Here is a 25,279-nt window from a genome sequence, read left to right as displayed (position 1 = left end):
AATTCCTAAAAAAACATGCGGCGACTATATAATTAAATAAGCGAAATATAATAAATTCAATCCTCGCGGTTCCACTTAATAAACATAATTAATAATTGACATTTGAAATGAATGAAAGATGTGAGAAATTCACTTGATTTATGGCACACAGATCATGTGTGTGTGTGTGTGTATCTGTCTGTGCGAATTTATTTCAATGGAATGGAATGCCATAAAATTCGTTACAAATTTGAATTTGAATTTGAACATTTTCAGTTATAGCTGTTGAAGTTTTTATGATAGATTAGGCCTAACAAAAACGACATTAACAACTGTCATAGGGATTAAGTTCGTGGATTTTGGGTTTAAGTGTTCCATAATGAGTGGCCTAAATGTCAACCTGATCGTTAAGAGTCAAGTAGGTAAAAAGCAGATGGTCCGGGATACCTACTTAGTTGAAAATGCCAAAGGTTGGTTAGCCTTAAGAATCAGGGTAATTAATCAAGAAAAGGTCGAGTTAGCACAAAAATAAGGAATTTGTTGAATGAAATTAAATGGTCAAATAATAATGAAACAATTTATAATTGTATGTTCTAATAATATTTCTCTTAAACGAATAAAAAGCAGAAAGTATTAAGAAATATAAATAGAATTTACTTTATACACATTATCTAAAATACAATTTCATATGACCAAATCAAAGTCTTTGAGCTAGAACATGTAGTCACTTCCTTAGTTAATTAGGCACTTGAGTTATATCTTCGATTAATTTTTGTTATCAAGATTATCCCTTCTAGTTGGGTGCTATGAAATATTACGTATTTTAAACTTATATGCTTGATTAGCACACACAAATTAGTTTAATAGCACCAGCAAAAAAAAAACTCAAAAGGCCATCATTAAAAATAATTAATTAATTTATAACTCGAAATGTAAAAAAGAAAACAAAACAAAATAACAAGAAAATGCCAGCTGATTAGCGATAATTGTAAGTATCTCATCTGCCCGCATTTTTTGCAGATTTTGTTTTTTGATGTGGATTGATAAATATTTTGGTATATTTCTTTTTTGTGTAACAGAAATTACAGTTAATTACAAAACTCTCGGAAGAAAAAAACAGCACAAATATTTTTGTTAAAAATTATGATTTTTTGTTGAAAAATGCCGACAAATGCGACGCCTCAACAGGTCCGAGAGTGTTAATTAATACGGCAAAAAATGTAAGAAAAAAAGGGGGAGAAGAAAAATATGTTAAACTGCGTTAAAAGTTTAAAGAAATCTGCATAGATATTATTTATCAATTTCTTTTGGCGTGGGTAAAACTATAAAAATGAACAAGAGAGGGCCGAGAGGGAGGTTGGTGGATAGAGGGGCATATCTGTATATACATATATATATATAACCAACAAAAACTTGCACATGACTTTCATGACATTAGAAAGTAAATTGCCATGAGGCCACTTGGTCAACATCATCAGAGAGCTTGGTTGCAACAGCAACAAGTTAAAAGGAGAATGGGGGAGGAAATGCTGATGCTGGATTGGACTTGGAGAGACTCGGTGAAGTGACGTGGATGTGGGGGGGATAGGGGGATGGTGGTGTCCACCACACAATTGAAAGTCATTCAAACAAAATACTTAAGCCATTTTGTTGGTGTTGTGTTATTATTATTATTATTAATTGGATTGGTTTTCTGATCAAGTTCAATTCACATTCACCTCAATTCAACTCTCGCTTCTCAATCGGAAGTGCAATTTTTTTTCTTTTACTTTTTACTTAAAGCAAATATCTAATCTTATCAAGTAAAAAAATGGTTTACTTCTCTTTGTACAAAGTACAAAATTGAATTAATAATTTTTGTTTTTTCCTCTTCGTCTTTATTTCGTGTTTTCGTTTCGATTTTACTTTACGTTTTTGTGATTCATATTTTTTTTTTTAGCTGATAAGACAGAGATGCACATACATATATATATTTTTTTGATTATTTGATTAAGTTAAATATTTGATTTAGTTGAATAAGAACACACGAATGAGAATGAAAAGAAAGAAAAATACTAATGAATAAATTTGGTTTTGATTGTAAATTATTTTTAGTTGTACAACTATATATTTTCTATATCTTCAAGCGGTTCTTTATAGAGTCTTTAATCGTTTGATTGTTTCAGATTTTATATCAATTGTATAGAATTTATTACGTTTTCATTCAGTTTTAGAATTTGATTTGAAATAAGATGGTTAATTTATAAAAAAAAAAAACAATTTATTAGGAATCAACATATTTACCAACTGATCTTTTCTTTGATTGAAATGAATTTGGCAATAATATTTCAGCTGTCAACCTGGTCTAAAATTGGTCTTTTAAGGCAGTAAAGGGCTATATAGTGTATATTTTTATGAATTTTTAGGTATTAAGATCTTTATTGAAAAAGAGGTAACTCTTTCTTCAAGTCTAGTGAAATTTTTCGCACAATTTGACATTAGAGCTTTGTGCTTATGAAATTATAGTTATTTGTGTTTGTCAATGTTGCACATACAATTACTTGGCAGATTTTGAGTTGGAGAATATCAAGCAAATCATCTTGAAATGACGCTTGGAGAGATTGCAGAGGACTCTCTCGAGAGAGATGACTTTGCATTGGTCTATGCCGTCGACTGGTAAATTGTAAATTGTAATCGAGACTCTCGCTTTCTACATGAACGACTCCACCATGGAGTGGACCTGATGACTGTGAAATTAGACATCTAAAGCAGTGGGTGCTATCTCCCTCTGTTATCAAATGGCTGGCTGGCTGACTGACTGACTAACTGACTGACTCTCACTTTGCATATTGCCGGCATTACAGTATATTTATTTATATAAAAAAAGAAACAATCTTTAATCAGCATTTACGCTTTCATCTTTCACATTTTTCACAAAAGCGCGACAACAACATTGGAAAAAAAAAAAAACAAAAACAGAAAAACCTGTTGACTATGTAGATCTCTTTTTAGACGCTTTAACTTTAGAGCTCGCCAACTATTTTAATTTGACCACTGACTAAATTTACATACTTTGCATACTTTATGATGCACTTTTTTTTTTGTTTTTTATTTTTTTAGTTTTTTTATTTTATGTTGTAGTCAAATTTGTCTCTTTAAAATTTGGCGGCCCATAAATTTTATGTTGGTTTTGTGTTTCTTTCTCTGCTTTTTGGCTTAAACACACAAAAGATGAAAGCAAAAGTCGAATCGAAAAAAAAATGCCATTAATATATACATATGTCTAGGTGGGATCTCCTATATAGATTTATTTATTTAAGGTTCATTTTTATACTTAGACCCTCTATTGTTCCATAGCTCTTATGTAAGACATTTGAAGAATCAAAAAGATGGGAATATTTATATATATTTGTTTTTGACTCTCTTTTGTCTATTATAGAAAATGTGAGCGGTGGGAAAAAAAATTGTTGAGCTTAGACAACATTCAATGTAATTTGAATTTATATAAGATATTTATATTATTCGTTTCCATATAGATCTAAACTAGTTAAGTAACATCTTTAGTAGATCACAATACTACCTTTTAGTAACCCAATTCTCTTTCTTTGAATACGCAATTTATATTTAAAAAACCTTTCGAGCTTGCTCTACAAATTAAGAAAATTCCTACAAAAAGTTGGAAATATTACAGGTTTTTTTTGTTTAGTTTGTTGGTCCATTTTAGGTTTAATCAAGTTAAAATTCCAGTTAAAAAAAACCCTGAAAATAACATCCACACAAAAACTATATAAATATCGAGCATTTTGCAATATAATTTTCGTGGAATTTCCATAGAAAATGCCAAGCCTCTCCATAGTAAAATGTATTATAATCTTATGGTAATAATTTACCACGTGATTTCAAGTTTCCACAAAAGCATAGAAATAAAAAAAAAAATGATGGTTAACCATTTTTTGTTGCTCCACTTTGGTGGTCGGTGGTAAAAAATTAATATAATAATTTGTGATTTGTTCAGGGATCGGGGCACCATTCATAATGACCACACACACAGAAGACACAGACCGAATGACATAAGCTCGGTCAAAAACTGAACCTGAACCAAATTTGATGCTCTACATTTTTGTGGTATTTTCTTTCGTGGTCTTCTTCTTGTTTTGGGCCTTAAAAAAAACTTGTCCACCTGTGCAGTTTGTTGCAGTTTTGTGTGCGACTTAGCAGAGCATTTGGGTTATGAAAGTGTCGACTGGTAGCAACTAGGCTGAATGCATTTTGAAATTTGTTGTTTTTTTGTTTTGGTGTTTAACGGATTTTGAAAGTGCGTCGTTATTGTTGTTGTCTGTTATGTTAGTACATACATAAATCATTTGTATTTGGATGACACTTCTGATTGTCATTGAAATATGGTGTAACTCTCATCTTTGTCAAGTGTGTGAGTTCTTTGAATGACCCTGAAGAAAAATACCTTCATATTATTATTTACTTTATGCGATCATTGTACACGTTATGAATTATAAATAAATTGTTGATGCAACTTGTTTCAACTTTAAACCCAATCGAAAGTGAAATAGCAACACAAAAGGAAAAAACTAATTTGATCACAACGAGAAACTAATACCCTTTGATATTTGATAGCTTTAATATTTTGTTTAAGGAAATTTAGATTTTTCAATAGAATAAGACAGGAATGTAGTAAATGACCCACAAGCTCTAAGTTCTGAATTATTAACTAAGATATTTATAATACTTAGATATTTATAATACTTTATAATCATCTTTATAATAAATTCATGTTCTAAAACACTTCTCTTTGTGGCTAAACCCTTTCTTGTAAAAGAGTGTACAAAATTGGTAAAATGCGCCATCAATAGAGTAAGCGATTTTTGCCGGCCTCTATCTTATCGGCAAAATAAAAACAGGTAAATCTATATAAAGCTCTAAATACAATTACTTACACTTAAGACTCTTTTAGATATGTCAAATGTATGTCGAGTGGTTGTTCTACATTAAACTAAACTGATTTCAATATTACCAAAATGAAGAGAAAGCTTTAAAATTAAGGCATGTAAACATAACCTTAAAATATTTTTCATCAATTATTTACCAAATTATAGAGACAGTACACTCATGGACAGATTAATAGGTGTAAGCCTGAGGATTTCAGAACTGTCCACATAAAAATTCTGGAGCAAGTTCTACGATTAAGTGATTTCCAAAAAAAACTTTTGTGGTCTTAATTTGTGATATCCCCATCTTCTTCTGTTGGCGAGACTATTGGGTGGGATCTACAATTTAAAGTCCAAAGATTTAGAAATGAAAGGGTGATGTTCTTGGAACGGGCCATTACCCCTTCGCAAGCTTCCGAGTACAAATCTTTCGATTTCCAATAAATCTAAACAGTTTTACGATTTCGTCTTGGCATGAGTCTCAAACCATTTTAGCTGAATTTATAAGATAATAATCTTGTATTTAATAAAATACATATAGTATTAAGAACAAACCAAATCCTTAGGAAAAGGTATAGGTATTAGCTACTGGATCATTCACCAAAAAAAAAACATTTTCTAATTAAAACTAAGAAAAACTGAAGCAATTTTTTGAATTTAAGATATGTTAGTCATAGTTTGTCTGCAGCGACATCTTTACCTTTATGTATTGGTTTATATAAAAAGAGCCTCTGAAATATATGTATGTATTCTTATATGTATGTATATATGTATGTACATATGTATGGAAACTGCATGAATCTGGCCTAGACTCTGGAACAACAAAATACGTTTTAATTTATAAATAGATGCGACATTAAGGTGTACATTGACTCAAACTAGATTAGTTTAATCAGTACTCAAGTAGAGAGAGAGAGAGAGAGAGAGAGATTAAGTACTTTTAAAAACAAAAAGCAGACAACAAAAATTGCATTGCAATTTGAAATCGAACCTAAAAGTCAACTTAAGTAACTGACCATTTTTTATTTTGCTTTGTTTCAAGATATTTGGTAACTAATTTTTTGTTTGATGTTTGTTTTAGATAAGCATCAAAGAAAAAAGGGGGAAAAGACATTAGCCATTAGAGGAAATATTTCGACTAAAAAAAAAGGTTGTGGGTTTTATTTTTGTTCGTTGTTTAACTACTGCACCAATTTGTTGTTATTATTGCCCCTAAGTAAACTTCGGGTTTCGTTATAATTTTTTAAGTCCATTTTTTGGGTAATTATTTAAAGATTAAACCAGTTTCTTTTGTAATTTCTATAGCATATACAACAAGGGAAAAGGGGACAGAGAAAAAGAAATGAAAAATCATCAATTTGTTGTTCGTTAGATTTGTCGGCAGAAGAACCAAATGAAATGAGTTTTCCCTTATTGGAGCTAAGAAAATGATGCCGAGAGTGAGTGAGAGGAAGTCAAACATATTCAGACACAGCTGAGCTGAGAGAACCTACCACAACATTTTTCACATATTTTCCACAAGTTTTCCTACGTTGCATTGAAATGCGCATGACCTATGACCTTCAATTTTGAGACTTTCACTTCCCACACACACACACACCACTCTATAGCTGTCTCTGTCTTGCCTGGTCTTTCTCTCTTTCTTTTGCTTGCATCAATTGCTGGTAGCCTGGTGAAAATCCTAATGGCGAGTTTGTGTGTTGCCAGTTAAGGGCGCCAAATAAAAACCGAAATGGACGAGCCCGAAAATATATATTTCCATCTCAATTTTCTCCTCTTCTTTTGCTGCGAGCCTAATCGAGGCGCCAGCAAGCCGCGCCGTCGACGTCGTTTGTCCTCCATCTCTCCATTATTGTGGCCATGGCCAATCTCGCCCACGTCTCGGCTCGGCTCTTCTTCGTTTTTGTTAGAATTTTTACACACAATCAATGATTCGATGCGGCCAGCGATGCGGTTGCCAGAAGTCGATAGACCGTAAATTGAAAATTTCAAATTTCCAAATGTCTCTAACGCTCCCCGCCCCCCGCCACCATCCATGTTTCCTCCTGTGAGAGAGCGGCAAGTTCAAAACAGATGGGAAAAAACTTTAATGTAACCTGCGAAAAATTTTCACACTTTTTGCTGCTGTTTAATGGATTTGAACTTGTCTATAAAAAAAATCCCAAAAAATTAATGGAATGTTTTTTGTTTCTGTTCTTCTTCTTGTTTCTGGTATCTGTAATAACTTGTTTGAGCAAACTAATTGGCCGCCCAAAGGCGGGAACATAAATCGACACACCAAATAGCTTCTCTTCATGGATCAAGGTAAAACTTCTTTGATAGATAGTCGGTCGGTGGAATGAAGTTTGTTCTTTTGTTACCTGCTTAATTAGTGATAATTAAAGTGTTACAAGTTGTTTGCCTTTTATACCCTGCAACAAAGTTCAATTCATCGGTTTACAAAGGGTATATCAACAAGTTGATTGGAATAAATTTCCACCCTCTCTCTCTCTCTCTCTCTTTGGGATGGTCAAGTATTGGATTTAGATTAATAATCTTAAGCTAATTGTATAGCAATTCATAAAACGATAAGATCTATTGGCCACCTATATAAAGGAAATTTAAAATTTAGTTTCAAAAACACTTTTTAAATAATGTTTAACACTAATAAGAGCACTTCATAGAAATCTGAGGGACAGCATTTATACAAAAATCATCAATATGTAATTCATTATTAAAAGGTATTAAAAAGTCCATGCTCTTGGTAAATTTCTGCCATGTCTTTTAGCTTGTTTTTTGTTTTGTTTTTTTTTTTTTGGTAGTCTATGCCCCGAAGAAAGTTAAGCGATTAGCTGCTCTTCTCTTCGTCGGTTGTTGTTGAAAATCAAAAGTTTAAAGGTGTGGAAAATTTTTAAGAATCCAGAGAGTTAATTTTGGTTTAAAAATGTAAATTTTAATAAAAAATTGATTTAAAGTTAGAAAATAAAAGTCAGCAATAAATCACAGTGTGAAAAATATTTGAAAAATATCCCAGCAAAGTATATAAGTTGAATGTATGTATGTAGATTAAGATTAGGCCTTTGACCTCATATAGAGAGACATTATTTTCAAGATTTTAGATAGTAAACTCCATTAAACCCCTTTTCTTAGTCCAATCTTAATTAACCAAGTTAATTTTCATAGAAAAATGCAACGTGATCTGACCACCCGCAAGTTGAAGCGACCTCCCAAATAAAAGTGATTCCAAAAATCATAAAAGCTAATCTCAGGTCGATGCCCACCTGTTCCCGTGTCTATCTCTCTCTCTTTCTGTCTATTGCGACAGAACAATAAATGATTAAGCAATTAGTAAAGACACGACATTCTTAAAGAAGAAAGAAAAATAATATCTTACTAATCAGAGAGATAGAGAGAGAGTGAAAGAGAGGCCCCTCCGTCATCAATTACATTCAACGAAAGATGAGAAGGCTCATTTTTTGGGGTCTAAACAAAAGAAAGTGAAAAATTGACTTGATTATGGATAGAGTCCGAGACTTCTTCCTCTTCATTTCCATCACACCATGGGAGTCACCGTTTACACTTTCCCAAAAACAAAAAAAAACACGCAATCAGCTGAGGCGAGGAGAGAGAAAAATCTCCAACTTCTCCCTCCGAGACTCTCGAGCTGCATAACTTAAAAAATGCGGCAGAGGTCATCATCATCATGATCATCAAACCAACCAAACCAACTTTGTGTGTGGGTTGTTTGTTTGGAAAGCCAAGAAAACACCAACCAAAAGAAGAAAAGAAAACAAATGCCAATGCCTAGATGAATGAGACACGGAAACGCACATCAAAATGTCAAAAAAAAGAGAGAACTTAACTGTGGCTTATTAAGTGAAAATGAAAGCATTTGCCAAAGACCGAAAAAATGAACTACAACTCTTTTTTTTTTTTTGTTAACCGGTTTAATCATCAAGGGGCCTAACACCAAAGCTATATAAAAAATTATGGTTTTTCTTTTCTTTTTTTTGGTCACTTAAAATTTGAAACAATCTAAAGATATATTCTCACTTTTCACACAGTTGTTAAAATTAGTTTTCCTGTTCGTTACGACTGAGACTACTATATAGAGAGAGAGGTTCAGAAGATGCAGGATAAAACATTTCTCAAATTATCATTAATTTCCCTTTTTTTTTAGTTTTATTCGCGGAAATTATTTCTTGCCTAAACTTCTCTTCTTTTTTTTCGAAAGAAAAACTAATTTTCACTATGCACAAATGAAAAGTATCTCAAATTTTGGAGTGTGAAATTTCGAAAATTCTCAAGGATAACTCACCTGTAACCAAGCTACTATTGCCACTGCTGCTAGCACTGCTATTCATTTGCTGTTGCTGCTGCTCCTCCTCCTGGGATTTCTCCTGCTCTTGTGTGGTCTCTTTCTCCTTCTTCTTCTCGTCCTTGATGGAGAAATGAACCGAGCCATCACGATGAAAATGCAATACAAATCTATACGGCAATGCGCTATCATAATCTCCTAAACAATTTTGTGCCTGAACAGCAATTTTATGATAAAGCGATGAGAATTGATAAATCAATGCCCAGGCCTGATCCTCCGACAGTGGAGCCTTAAATGAATCCAAAATGTTATCCAAAGTGACGCACTGATTGCCGCAATTGCATTGATAGAATGCCTGATTGATTAGATCCAACATGGTGATGGTTGTGTTGGTGGTATTGGTGGTGTTGGCATCACCACGGTTATTATCTTTACTGTTGGTTTTTTTGCAAACATTATTATTATCATTCTTGAGGCCATCACCATTGGCACTGTCCGGTGAGGTTGAGAGAAATGCATGCTCCTCCTCCATCTCTCTATCCTTGACCTTGGCCATTTCCAAGGATTTTGTTGCGATCTCCGTCGTTGTGTCCGTCGTAGTGTCCGAGAATTCCGTCATAATTGTTGCTTCTGCTTCTTTGCGGAAAGGAATGCGAGAGCAAAATACTTTTAAATATTCAGTTGCCCAATATTCTTGTCTTTGGCAACTAAATTTTGGTTTTCTTTGGCCAGTGGCAACATAAAAATTGATTTTGCTCTGTTTTTTTACTTTTCAATTCTTCCAAAACTAATAATTTCACTGATAAAAAAAAAGAAATACTATGATGTTTTTTATTTTGCCGCTTTTTTTTAACGTTTTTTTTGCTACTTGTATTTTGTTTTGTTTGCTGGTTTTTTTTTTGTTGATTGTTTCACTAATAAACACACACATAGAAAAATATACACTTATACATTAGACATATAGAATTTTTATAATCTTTGTCGTCGCTTATATTTTCTAACACAAAAAACACAGATAGGTAGTATTAAACAGATTTTCAACTTTCGTCACGTTTTTTTTTTTTTTTTGTTTGCTCACTGCCCTTTTTCATTCTTTATGAATTTCCACTTTTCTTTATTCTTTTGGCACTTTGCGCTTTTATTTCGCTAACAAATTTCACAACACTATAATGGATTTTGAATTCTTTCTTGTATTATTTTCGCCTCTACGCTTTTGGTTTGCTTTCGCATGATTTGTTGATAATCAATTGGTTTTTTTATCAACACTTAAGACAAAACAATATTTTTGCTTTTGCTTTTAATTCACGTTTTTTTAAGCCCGACATACGTTCGTTTTAGTTTTGATTACGACTTTTGTCAAGCCGCTTAAATTTTAATTTTTCCCGCGTCTTTCGAGAGCACAACCGCTCGCTCTAAATTTCGATGTTCATCTGGCAAAAACAAAAAAATAACCCAGTAAACATTTCTTAGCTAGCTTAGCTGGAAATGTTAGCGAGCAATTTGGCTGCAGGGGCTCTGCTGCCATGCGTGTGGGGACCGAACTTCATCGATTATAATGGAAAGGATTCTGGTTAACGATTTATTTTTTTCACTCTTATAGACATTTACAAATTAATTTAGTAATGTAGTTAGTAATGTCTTACCAAAAGCAAATTTGTTAGCCAAATCCCCGCTAGATTTAATAGAAAAACAGCTAAATTATCAACACTGAGCACACACTCTCCGAAGCTCACTTCTGCTCTCTTTCTGTTTGCTTTTTGTGTTTTTATTTTGATTCCGGTTTTCGTTGGCAACTGATAAGCGGCTTTTGGCTTTGTTTCTGTCATTTGGCTGTGGTCTTTTAATTTTATCTTTGTTTTTTTCGGTTTTTGATTTTTTCTTAAGGTCAATAGTTTTATTACACAGATGTTGTAGGCGTGAGGGGAGATTTTTCGGAAATGGGAGAGGGCACTATAAGAATGAGGAAATTACTAAATACTCTTTTTCAAACGATATAATAACTATTAAGAACTTTTACTATATGATGAAAATAAGAAATTTTAATTTAAAGAATTAACGTTTAATAGTAAATTCTAAACATTTTATAGTACATTTTCAGGATTAGCATCAATCGCCAATCAGTTGATACTAAAGAGGTCTAGTTAATTCAGGGGATTCTTAAATGTTCTCATTTTTTTTTTGTTATTCATTCTATTTTAAGAGTATATAAACTTCGCTGCGCCAATAGTTACTTCCGTTATGTTTTTTTTTATCATTCTAAAAGCTAATTAGTTTTGAAACCAAATGGTTACTTGTATTAATTTTGGGGTTTTTTGACCGTAATTTAAAATAAACTCAATTAAATTACATAAGTATATACGCTTTTAGAGTTTCAAAGTAATGTAGAATAATTTAGTAGCCATAATCCGTACCGGATTAAGCCAAGGCGGGGTTTATAGCCATTAAAAAAAAAACTAAAATATAAATTTTTTGGGCAGTTTGAGACGACATTTCCAATGCGAAAGTTGTAGTTTTGCAAGTCTTTAACCGATTTCAGTTATAAATCAATATTTTAGATTTTCGAAAAATAAAAAAATTTGTTGAAATTGGCTTTATTTTTTTTTTTTTTAGATTGAAAGACAATATGAAAATAAATATTTCAAAACTCTAACAATAAGACTTGACTAAAATAGAACTTGATCAATATATAATTTGATTATTAGCATGACTTTCATCCAATTTAAATTTAGTTTGAAAGCGTTTAAAAAAAGATATGGATTTCGAAAATCTATTGAAATTTGGCGATATTACAGATAAACAAAGACTATTTAAGAATTTACAGAATTAAAAAAAAATTAATTTTGATCATTTTTTAAATTTTTCTCAGAATTTTCTTTGTAAATTAACTAATTACCATTTCAGTGATCAATAATCTTTTTGCATCACGAGGCCCGAAGCAATTGCAAATCCTCCGAAATGACTAATCCGGCACTGACATCACTTGGTTTTAGTAACTGTTATTATTATCTTTAGAGAAGATATAAAAATGTTTGATTATATTAGGTTACATTTTGAATCAGTAGTAACAGTAACAGTAAGATCATTATGCTCTTTGTATAACGATATCTATTAACTCTTGTTTATTTATTTTTCATTCTTTTACTTATTTTATGCTCTTTCCTTTTTAGGGTATAACCTCATAGACAATGAATTAATATTGTGATTATGATATGTAAAAAATTATTCGTTACCCACAATCGTTTCCTTTATCCCTGACGGAGTATTGCTTCATCAGGGGGAAACTCCACCTATGATATGTGTGTAAGTACATATGTATTTATGCATAGATAAATGAATTTTGAATTTGGATTTATTTTAGTTTTTACAATCTTTAAGGTAAAATATTTTAAATTGTTTCTCTATATTTAAAGTTTCTTTTTAAATTTAAACCAATTGTCATGAATTAGTTTTTAAACAAATTCCTACTAAGCACATATCAGAAATGTTTTTAATCTTTGTGGATTCCTAATGTTTTCATATATGGTTAAAAATGCCAAATACTTTATGCTTTATCTTAAGAGTTTTGATTAAGGGAATATGTTCTTAAATACTTTCAACCTTAGATTCTTTTATTTCCTAAATATTTGGATTAAAATCACAGATTTCTAAAACTGCTCACAATTTTAAGACGAAAGTGGTTCATAATCTTTGAAATTTAATCAATCAGATAAAATCGATACTATCGACATTCTAAGTACATAGTTACTGATTGACTGAGACACATGAAGAAATGATTATAAAATTCCAATCAAATCATAAGTAGCATGTATCAGTATCATCTTCAAGGTCTCCATGTTACCGCAAAACATTCGACCACAATAACAACAGAAAATCGATGTAAAAATCAGATATGGTGACAGTCGCAATTTTTACGAGTTAATAAGCTTCTCCACATGTATGTACGAACAAGTAAGTACCCAGATATGATATATGAGCCGTAAATTGAAACTTTATATCAATGGCAGATTATTTGCAAAGATGCAAATATTATTACAACATCAGACGCATCGTCAATTTTAATGACAACGAAATGAACAAAAAATTTCACTCTACGCATTTTATTAATTGACCAAAACCTGAGGTGGAGACTGAGTCTGCCCACGTAATCATGATGATGATGATGATCATGATCATTCGATAGCCATAAAAACTAGGTAGTTGCAGCTGCATCTGCAATTTGCTGATGACATCAGCAGACAGAAGCCAATTGGCATCTTTGGATGTGGCAATGTTTAACTTCTTCTACTTCTTTTTCTTTCGCATATTATTTTGCTTTTTTTTCCATCGTTTGCTAATGAATTAATTAAGTGTAGGTAGTCGTTTGGCTTTTGTGTGTCTGTTTATTGCCAATGCCATTAAATTAACCATCAATTGAACAAATTTGAAAACCACAATTGTCTTTAATATCAGACAGAAGTTGACTTGTTAACCTCCTCGTAGGTGATTCATCAGCCCGCAAGTGCCTACAAAATAAAACAGACTAAAAGTTAATAATTAATTAGAGGAGAAATCTACAAAAAATGGTTCTAGAAACAAAATGAGGAAATTTTTATATCATGCAAATTTTGGTTTGTTGTATTATGAAATCAAAATTAAAATCGATATAGCGTAACATATGTTTATTTAAATCATACAAGCATAACGGACAATTTAGTGTAATGAATACTTGCAGCAATCTATCTACAAGCATTATTTATGTACTTCCTCAATGCTAAGCATAAAAAAGAATTGTTTTAGATTAATTTCAAATCCGTATAGCTAAAAGCTTACTTAATATACCCATAAAGTCATGAACTGTTGCTCGTGTGATAGCTAACTTGAGCCGATAAAAAATGTTGATACTTAAAAATAAAGCATACAAGTTTTCGTAAGGACGGTTATGGAAAAATTTTTCGGATCCTCTCCGATCCCATCGAGGCCATAAGCCATATCCGCTATGATACAATATTTTGGCATTAGGGATAGTACAATATTGATAGATGATCCATAATAAAGAAGAAACGTAAACATTTTTTAGGTACATATACCATTTAGAATAAATGACCGAAATTTCTGAGAATATATAATAATACTCTTCGTGCTTAAAACATGCACGTTCTCACTAAGGTTGCCTTCTTTACATGTTTAGTCATAATAATGTTCACAGTAATCGTCACTGATATTAACTATCTACATAATCTCTCATATCATCACTGGCATATTCCACATAGATATTTGTTGCACACAAGGCAATTGCCAGAAATATGTAAAATATGTTTCTCAAAATGTTTTTTAACTTACAATTAGACCGAAATTGAAAACTTTACCGATGCAGACGCTATTACCTAGTACAGAGAGGAAAAAGTATTTCTTAAAGAACATAAAAACATACATACATACATTCAGAAATATATCTAACACAACACTAAATATATATAACACAATCAAATTCGCTCTGCCAAAAAATAAATCTGTGTTTCTTATTAAAATTACGTCTGGCGTGATTAATGGGACATCCTTTACTTATGTAATTATGAATTTCCAATAAATTAACGAAACTGTATCAAATAATTATAAATCTGTTAAATAATAAAAATCGAATGCCTATATTGCCTTACAACTTTCGTTGGCTGAAATTTAACTTTTTTGCCATAGACGATTATCGATCGGTTTCAGAATCGTTCGGTGTTTTCTTAAGTGGTTCTTAACATAGGCCCATGTACACATTTAAAAAATTTATATAGTTACCAAATTTCACAGTCTATTGAATAAACAAGATGTATGTATTAAAAAATTAAAACATTTTTATACCTTTGCAAAAAGGGTATATTAATTTTAATCAAAAGTGTGCAACGCATAGAAGGAAGCATCTCCGACCATATAAAGTATATATATTCTTGATCAGCACGACGAGACGAGTTCAAATAGCCATGTCCGTCCGTCCGTCCGTCTGTCCGCCTGTCCGTCCGTCTGCATCAACGCAAACTCATCTTAGACCGTTACAACTACATACTATATCTCGGATTCAGCCGGATCGGACCACTATATCATATAGCTCCCATACAAACCGCAAAGTCACGAACAGTGACTTTTCTCAATAACTTCGTTATTTCCTTAGCTATTGTCGTGAAATTTAATATTGGTGAGTTTATAATACATATAAACGACTATGCCAAATTTGATCAAGATCGGGAAGATTAATATGAAACCTTTTCATTTTTCAACGGCAACCATTTTTACAGATCCTAAAATCGTTATTAAGATCAGGACTAGAATCGAGTTATCCTCCAAGATACTTTTTAATTATTAAGTTAACTTTGAAGTCCGAAAACTTTATGAACACCTCTCGCACCAAAAAAAATATGTTTTGTTTCGTTAACTTTAATTTGTTCTTAATGAAAAAAAAGAAACTCTTTTCGTTTTCAAATGATAATTTTTTTGGAAAATGTCCAAAAAACACGCTCTTAACCAAGAATACTCCCATCATTTTTAATTTACTTCTTTGTAAATATTATTTTTATTTTAATTTTTTTCTATGCTGATCATTTGTTTATTTTATTCTCAAAGCAGCCAAGCGTTACATATTTGGTCAATTACATTTTGTCGCGCGGGTGGCTCCACTTGGTTTTAAGTTGGATTGGACTTTGCATTTTGGTCTGGTCAGTTCGATTGCATTGTTTGTCATGCAACTGGTAGTAGTTAGCCAGCCCACTCCAAGGCAAGAACCAACCCACCGGAAATGTGCATCCGTTTTGTGTTTTGGTGGGGAGGCCTAACATTTGATATTTTATTCTCCGCCATGTACAAATAACCAAATTAAATGTTGTTGTGCAAATTCTTTCTGTCTCTCTCTTTCTCTCTCTCTGTTTTTGGGCTTAAGACCAAATTTGGCTTTTGCCCAGCAAATGCGTAAGAAGATTGCCACATTTTAGTTGTAAGTTGTTGTAACTGAAGTTTATAGTTGTACTTGTAGAGGATGCAACGCTTGGTTGACGCTTGACACTTGCAACAACCGCAACGAAACTCGGTGGCATTAAAAAGAAGAAGAAGAAAACAAAAATTGGAAAATGGAACATTTGCTCATAATGACTAACAATAAGTAGTAAACGTAACGAGTGCGACTAACACTTTTAAAGAATTTGAATCTGCTTAAGTTTAAATGAACTTTTGCTACTTGAGCTTGTGTAAGCCGAAACCAAAATATACCAATTGGAAAATCTTTTTCATAAACCAACTACTACATTAACTAGTCAGTAGTTTATGACAAATAAATACAACATATTTTAAACAAATAATCTTGCGTGGCTTTAGTTCATTTATTTTTCTTTGATGAACTTTTTAGATGAACTTTAAAATGTTTATTTTGATCTTATGTTTTATTTGAACGAGTGGAAAATTTAGCGAGATAGTTTAAATTATTTAAATTTAATTAATTTAATAATAAAGGTATTGCTAAAAGTATTGTTGTGAAATACTTTTTATTTAATAATGAGTAGGGCAAATCCATTATGCTTTTAATATTAAATGTATTTTATTTAGGAATACTACATTCATTATATAACTAAGAAAAAGTGTGTACTAAATATGAAATCAGAAAAATTTACTCCTAGAAGTATGCAATAAGCACTCAAGGCATTCGTTTTTTGAAACATATAAAGTAACTTTGCAATATTCTATTTATATATTAAAAAATAAAATCCTCAAAACAAACATTGCTTGTTTACAATTTTTAGGTTTTAAGGCATATGGAGTTATAAATTTGCTGCGAGTAATAACACTTTTCCAGCCTATTGCATACTTTTGGGAGCAAAATTCCCTAATTAAATTTTATATTATCCTTGAATTTCGAAAACTTAAAACAACTGTAAAATAAACAATCATTATTAGATTTTATTTATTTATTTTTATAGCCACACTTATAATTTTTATTAAACTTTATTTTTGTTTGCTGGCGGTCAATACTCGCAACTTTTTAAACTTTTTGGTTTTTAAATACACATATTTAAATCGCCTTCGGTAAAGTTCTTCAGGAATTTTTGTATTCAAAATGTTCAAAAACCTTATTATGTTGAATGAAAAAATAAGTAAACGCACAATTAGAGAAGTTATTCCTGTTTTATTTAACCAAGTTTAGAGATGAAAAGACGCCAGTCAGTCAATGAGTCACTCAAAGAGACACTCACACATTTATATACCCATATGTACATATGTGTGTGGAAATCATTACAACTAATGTGCATTATTTCTCTTTCTTCTCCACATGCAACTGCAACAGCTTCCCCCCTCTCTGAGCAGCATTCAAACAATTGTGTAATATTCTGTCGGCATGTTGATGTTTTGTGCCCCCAAGTTGAAGTTGCTCTAAAAACGTGATGCAATTAAGCCTACTAAGAGGATCCGCCAACAAACCAACCAACCAACCAAGTAAGTAAGCAAGCATTGCAGTTGGGCTCCATTATAATGGATGATGGCCAAAGAAGTGTGAAAAGGGGTTCAGGCGGAGAGTTACCCTAGAGTTATGATTATCGGTACGTGTTCTTTTACATTGGTCGAGAGGTAATCAATTTTTTGTTTTTGTTGTTGTTCTCGGCTTTTTGTTTTTCGAGTGTGAGAATTTTACATGACTTAATGGATGTTTCGGTTTAGGTTGAGAGCCTGAGAAAGTTTTCAATGAAAATGTCTTAATTGTGATGGGGAGGGAAAAACTATAACATTCTATGATCTTTAACATCGTAGCAGGAGATTCGGTTGTATATGTAGTCCTAAGTCAAGCAATTTGTATAAGGAAGTTAAAAGGTTAAAACTGAATTTCAAGAGTGTAAAAAGCGATCAAGTCGCCAAGATCTTAATTATAAATTTTCCCCCTAGATAATTACATTTTCTTTCTACTACTATTAAATGGTGTATATAAGTGTTATTTGGTAAAATGAATTATAGTTAGATCAAACAGTTTTTCCATCGGAAAATAATACTTTCCATTTTCAAAAGTCATGTTTTCGTTTTGCCTTCAACTTTTGATTGCATTGAAAACTTGTTGAATTCTCAAATCCCACGCAAATTGCCAGCAAATCAACAATTTAACTCAAATTTATTTCGTCTGTCAACACGCAAGTTAAATGGTTGATTAACCCTTCGGGGGCTACTGTTAACCATTTTTGGTAACAAATTAAGAAGCCCCATAAAACCAATAAAAAAAAAATTAAACACAATTCTCAAATGTAACAAACAACAAAGAAAGGAAAAACCCACACAGAAAACCCAAAGAAAGGCGTTTAACTCCATAATGCCGACCCATATATACTCTTCCTAATCGCTGGCTCAGAGGAGACCTACTCAATCTATAAATCTTTTGATCTCGACGTATTTGAAGCATTACTGAAAGGTAGTTCCACAAGGGATACACAAAGGATTTAATGAAAGATGCTCTTTCAGGTAATTTTTGATTTTAGAGACATTAAGCTTACAATTAGAAAGATTAAAGAGATCTTCCTTTTTAGATGAAGGATTTTCAATTCTTTTATAATTTATTGTTATATACATTTTACCAAAAAAGTGTTAAAAGTAATTTAAAGTGCAGTTTGAAATGTCAAGTATTTTGAACATAATTTTTATCTAATGAAAGTAACATTTTTCAAAAGAGCATTCTTTATTTTAAATTTATGTATTCTGATTACTTCCTTTTTGGGATACTTCTTGAATAATAAGGCAAATAATTAAATATTTGATCAGTAAGTTAGATCTAGTCCTAATTTCTTCAATTCTAAACCTATCCGTTCCAAACGTCTAGATAAAGCAGATGTACTCTCTTTATGAAGAGTCATAACAACACCCACGAAATGCCAATCGATCGACAGTCAACACGACACGATCAGCGGTTTTTATTTGATCTAGGCAATAGGAAAAACAAAGAAGAAAAATCCAATGCGATATGAAAGAAGAAAAAAAGTACACGAAAATTCAAAAAACAACAAACAGACTTTTCACAATATTCCCTGGCTGGAAGCTACCTCATAATCGTTTAGGGGACGAAACTGTCTGTAAGTGATTTGAGTCAACGAATGTTCAACTCTATGACACAAATTATATTAATGGGGTCTTTTCCCTGTGTGTGTGTGTGTGTGTCTATCTCTGTGCACGAATCACGTTTTGTCAGCAATTGCAGAAAGGCATGTGAATGGATGAATAGATGGTCTGGAAGGGTCTCACTTACTTACCTCTCTATGAATTGGTTGTCAGGGCTTTTTGCGCAAGTTCTTAAGTGGCAGTAAGATTTAAGTTAAACTTATTTTTTTTTGTTTTTTGTTGTCTACTTCCAACTTTAGCAGAAATAATTATATAAATTTAAGAAATTGGAGCATTAGTTATATGGAAATGGTTATGGAGAACCATTCTCTACTGATTACTTGCTTTCACTCATTCAGTCAGCGACTCAAGTCACTCAGTCGACTCGACTGATGATGATGATGACAATGCTGAGATGGGCTACCTTCCTCTTTCTATGCCTCTCTTATTCTTTGGCGAATGGCACGATACATTTAAGCTGCTAAAAAATGATAAGTAATAGTAATGAAAATAAATAGAAAATTGGTGACAGTTTTTTTTTTTTTTTTTCGTTTCTAGGTTAAATTCTGCTTTGATGGTTGGGTTCATTGTTCCACAAAGAAACTCCAAAAAATTATTTACTAGACCAAGCTATGAGTAAGAGTAATGGAATGAGGGTGAAGATAAGTGGAAGCTGTACTATAAGACCTTGTGGAATTTAGGTCTCAATTACAAATTGCTAAGCATATGGAAAAACACATGTGGAGGGTCATAAATAAATGGCAAAGAAAAAGTTTCTTATAAATTGCGCAATTTGATAAAAAAAAAAAATTTAGGCTAATTTCTTATGTACTTTTAAAACTTATTTTTATATGTCAGATTGAGAACCGTTTATTAAAATTGGGTAGAAAGTTTCAAAATAATTCAATAATTTATGGGTATACTCTACTTTAAGATAACTCCACCAAGATAATATTCCAAACAGTTTTCTTATAGAAGAAATAAAATTCAATAGTTAGCCTTTCTCAATTCATTAAAATAAAATTTAAAATTCAATTCATAGCAATTCTTCCTTCAGTAAATAAGATTAATTTATATATCCACGCCAAACCTTAATCACCAACGCCGCAAAAAGGTCTCAAAAGTTAGGAGAAAATTCAATTTTCATTTCTTAAATCCAGTTGAATAAACTATATATTTTAACCATCAAATATTTCGACTTTGAGCCAATTAAAAAAAAAATATCCAAAAATAAAACCGAGAAAAACAAACACCTTTAACAAGAAAACCTCCTTCAATTGGTGGCAAAGAGTCATGGGGCCATTTTCCTTGTCATTTTACCTGGTTGGTTGCCACAAATCAAAACCCAAAACAAGCTAAAGCAAAGTGCCAACTTTCATTAAAAGTATTTTTCGTGCAAGTTTCGGTTTCAATTGTTTATTTGATTTGGCTTTTTCGGTTTTCAGGGTTTGTTAGCCTCACCAAAGTTTAGCTAAATCCTGATCATGATCTGCACTGACCTTCTTTGGCCAAGAAAATCCACACCAAAAAAAAAAAGAGTTTTTTTTGTTTTTTTTTTTTTTTTTTGGAGCCGAAGGAAAGTGAATTTCTTTTTAAGCAAATCAACTTGCCACGCCAAACTGCGCTTAGACTGGGCGACTCTCTCAGTAGGGGAGATTCCGCTCGATTCTGCTTTTTTTTTCTTCTTTTCTTTATTTTGGTGAAATTTTCATGTGCCATTAAACTGGTTCTGTCAGGCGGCTGTCGATTGGATCGGTTCACTAGCAACACTCCTTGCAGAATGAAAATAGCAACGACTTAAAGTTATACCTTATACAATTGGGCAAAAGTTTTCAATTATAAAATTTCCAAAAATTCTCGGGTAAATAGTATTTGAATCAGTTAAGTTAAAGACTAATTTACTTGTTTGCGGATATGAAAGGACTAAAATAACAAGCCTAAAAAAAAAGGCCTGAAGTTATTTCTACTACAAAATTCCAGTCTTTTATGGCATTCTCCTTTTTATATTAAAACTGTGTGGACTTTATCTATCATTCAATTATGTCAGATGTACTTTATATTCGAATTGTTTTTTGCAGTCTATGTAGTAAAAATGTAATTTGTATACTATATTAATCAAATTTTCTTAAATTCCGAAATTGGAAACAAAATTATAGATTCCAATTTGAGACTTCCAATTTAGGACTTATTATTCAATTACAGGACTCTAAAATTGGCAATATGAGAATAAATTAAGTATAATAATCAGTTTTAATATACTTATTCAAGAACGAAAATTCGTTTGAACTACCTTAATTAGTTGAAGTTAGGAATTTAATTTTAAAAAACAGAATTTATATTTAAATTCGTTTTAACTGGACCAGTTTTTGCGTTGTTTTCTTTTCTAATGATCAAGTTGGACGGCTATGAGTTCCTTTTTTTTAAATTAATCATTTCGGCTATTTATTAAGAACTTCAAAATACAATCATCTTTTGTTTTTTTTTCCACTTTTTTTTATGTTACTTCTAACCTACCTAACCGGTAATATTACATATCAATGAAATCAACAAATATATTTTAACTATATGTAAATATAAAATTTAACAAAAAACGAAAAATTACAGTTTTAGTAAAGTTTTATCATACAATACAGCGTGTTTCTAGTTTTTATTTAACAATTTTACTTGATATTTGCTCTAAAACGCAGCTTATATTGAAATTTAATCAAAAGTACAAAGTACAAAATAAAAAATTGGATATAAAATGTAGAAAATATAAAAAAAATGATTTTTAAGGTTAACGTGTCTCTATTTTCTGTTCCCATACTGTAGATGTGTGCATCTGAAAGTTGGTCTAATATACCCCAAAATAAAATAACGATAAAATTAGGTACACATATTTATACCGATCTTTGTAATTTATAAACATTTGCTGAATCGTGTGAATGAGGCATAAACTCAGCTCCCCTTTTCATTTCCTCACTCTTTGTGCGACTCGTGGGCGTCCTTTTGCAAATATATACGGAGTCCAAGAGGAGGGAATGATAAGAAGGGGAGGTAAGCACACTTGTTGCACTTGCCACAAGTTTGCCGTTGCGTCAGTTTAGTGTGTCAAAAGAAGCCCAGAAGAAGAAAGTTGCCTCTTGCCAACAATTTGATCCGGTTTCTGTGCGTTGCCTTGTATATATATATATTGTGTCCCCCCTCCCCCAAAAAGCAACAGGTTCGTTGTTCCTGACAAAACTTTTTACTTTCTGCCAATACAGAAAACTTTCGGTCGCAATTAATTATGCCTGAAAATGAAAGTGCCCCTCCAATTGGAGGATATTGCGATATCTTACAGAATGCAATTCTCTATCACTCTCACTCTTCCCACTGGCCGGCCACTGATTGCCTCACTTTGTGTGGTCAATTCTAAAGAAGTGAGAACATTGTCTTTGTAATCATTAAAAGGCTTTTCTTTTTTTTTGTACGTTTCTGCTGCCTTTCGACCAAGCGGTTGCGGTTGCAGAGTTGTCTCATAAAGAACTTTGCTTTATGTTAACCGATTTAAAGTGTCATTTCAGTGGTCGCCAACCAAACAGCCAGGTGGTCACTTACTTTATGGGGGGATATTTTTTTTGTTGCTTTAACTCATTTGTTGTTAATTTGTTATGCCATGTATTCTAGGCAGAATCTTCTAAATGACGAGGTCCAAGCAAAATGAGAAGGTCAAAAATTTGTCATGAGGAAATCACGATTTAGTATGTTTAAAAAACTAAGGAAAATTCCTAAAACCTCAAATATTCTCACATAACCCCAACTTTGTGAACGTGTAATATAGCCAATTTTTGACCGATTTTTGAAATTCATACATCAGTTTATTCATCAGAAAATAAACTTTCGGTTTGCATTAAAACCTCAAAAAGTAAAATTTTCATCTTTTCTGAGGAAATCACGATTTAGTAAAAATTATGTTTAAAACCCAAGGCAAATCCCTAAAAACTCAAATATTCTCAATTTAAAAATATAGAAAGTAAAGGTAATTATTACAATTTAATTGCAATCAATTTGGTCTGGTGTTTTTTTCTTTTTTGATTAAATAATAAAATTAATTGTATTTTATCGTTTTATCATGTAGTTTCGGCCACCCAATAATCTTAATATTAATATATTTTTAATAAATAATATTATCTATAATGTGTTTATAAATGAACTATTTTTTGAATATAAATAAATGCAATTTATTTATTTATTATTATTTTTTTAATGCTTTACTATTTTAAATTTTAAAAATATACTAGGCGCTTACAGCGACGTATTAAAGCTGTGTAAAATAAAATTAAACTAATAAAAGTAGAAAGTAATAAAAAATTTGAAAGTACAAGGAAACCTTAATTTAACAAACCTCTTTATAACAAAAAACTCTACATAAACAAATCTCAGTTAGGTTCCTTAAAAAAAACTAAATACTTTTCAGTACCTACAGCGAATGAATAAATACAACATCGAAATTAATGGGTCCCGTCTTTATACCGATGGCCTATGGATTAAATTAGCAAAAATAATAAAAAATTCGAAGCTGCATATTCATCTATGTTATCTGGTTAGATTACGTCCTTTTTAAATTTTAAGTCAAACCTTGCATTTAAGCCGGCTCGAGGTCTTCCAAATCTTCCAAAAGATTATTTCAAAGGCAACACCAAAAGGTGAGCAATTTTTCTGTATAGCTATTTCAAGAACCACCAAGTTTTTTAGTTAAAAAAAAAAGAGGCATAAGTTAAAATAAGATTCAATCCTTAAAATCTACTATATTTCATTCAAAATTATGATTACTACAGTTCTTGCCACTTGTCCCGACTGCGCTTAGTCCACAATCGTTTTGGACATTTTCCCTTTGTAAATACATACTTGATAAAAAATGTATGTACTTTAAATATTTAGCTAAATAATTTCAATTGACAAAATTTAAAAGTACTTTTTTTAATGTTCATTTAGTAGCTTTTAATTCAATGAAACACATTGCGAAACAATTTCCACGCTGTTGCTGATGATAAACTTAAAATCAAGTTTGTTGGTGTGTGTGTGTGTGTAGGTGTAAATTTGTTGTGTACGTGTTGAAATCCAGTAAAAGAATCTTATAACTTGAAGTCACCGTTTAAACTTTGGTTTTGTTTTTTTTTTTTGTGTTTTGAAATACTTTTACTTGTTATTTCTGTTGCTCCTCTGCCATCTCCTGTTCAGCCATACGCTGCTGCTCCAATAGCTCCTGTCGCTCCCTCTCCTCCGCATCCGGATCGATGCCGTTGTGCAGCTTGGACCAGCGTGGCATTTGGGATAGTGCCCAAAATGGTATGATCATCATTGCCAATATAGAGCCCCAACCCATGATGAGACGCTGTCCAGTTGATAGGGGGAATCGTGGTGGCCCGGCAATTGGGCCATGATGACGTATTTGTTGCAACTGTCCACCGGCTCCAATTTGCATCATTGTTGCTGCTGTCGCCTTGGGTGTGGATGCCACAGTTGTTGGCAGCGCAGCATCACAGGCTCGCTTGAAGGGCAGCAGAAGAAATTTACGCGTCATGGCAAAACTCATTTTAATTGGGTGTCCTAATAAAAAAAAGTGTCTTATTTTTATTTTAAATTACTTTTTCCTAATATTTTTAGATTTACTTACTCGTTCGGTTTGCCAACTCTGTGTGGCTAAAAGTAATATTGAATTAAATTCAATCTACTCATCAAAAATTATTTGAAAGCAATGTCGCAGTCTACTCGACCGAGAAAGCAAAATGTAACAAAGAGAAATAACAAAAAATGACAAAATTCAAATTTTATGGATTACCATTATTATTTGCCTCAAGCAAGAGCTAAATTTTAAATTTAACCCAATTTCAATTTCTTCAAGTAACCAAGATATCTTTAGATATTGGTATAAAATATTAGGTTAAATCAAAAACAAGTTTAACTTTTCAACAACTCTTATATTTGTTCATTATTGAAGACTGACAAGTGAACAACGAAAGAAAATGATGTGGTAAAG

At 31.9% G+C, this 25,279-nt stretch overlaps 2 protein-coding genes across 5 annotated transcripts in view; both read right to left on the bottom strand.

Moving 5' to 3' along the window:
• Window positions 1-10,046, bottom strand: part of LOC6643735 (protein spire) — a 46,288-nt gene extending 36,242 nt beyond the window's left edge. For 3 of the 4 annotated variants that reach the window (XM_023176393.2, XM_002066348.4, XM_023176394.2), the window contains exon 1: window positions 9,199-10,046. In XM_023176393.2, coding sequence (XP_023032161.1) covers window positions 9,199-9,817 — 619 coding nt within the window. In that variant the 5' untranslated portion in view covers window positions 9,818-10,046. The remainder of the gene's footprint in view (window positions 1-9,198) is intronic. The other variant, XM_023176398.2, reaches the window with a different exon arrangement.
• A 14,157-nt stretch (window positions 10,047-24,203) lies between these two features.
• Window positions 24,204-24,994, bottom strand: LOC6643734. Its single transcript, XM_002066347.4, has 2 exons — window positions 24,917-24,994; window positions 24,204-24,849 (listed from the first exon to the last, which is right to left on the bottom strand). Exon 2 carries the CDS (start codon window positions 24,833-24,835, stop codon window positions 24,446-24,448), a length of 390 nt encoding a protein of 129 aa, XP_002066383.1. The 5' UTR covers window positions 24,836-24,849; window positions 24,917-24,994; the 3' UTR covers window positions 24,204-24,445.
• Window positions 24,995-25,279: the final 285 nt, after the last annotated feature.

Source organism: Drosophila willistoni (assembly GCF_018902025.1).
Source record: "Drosophila willistoni isolate 14030-0811.24 chromosome 2R unlocalized genomic scaffold, UCI_dwil_1.1 Seg200, whole genome shotgun sequence".
NCBI lineage: Eukaryota > Metazoa > Arthropoda > Insecta > Diptera > Drosophilidae > Drosophila > Drosophila willistoni.
The sequence above is the reverse complement of the archived record's forward strand: the minus strand, read 5'-3'. Positions and strand labels throughout refer to the sequence as shown.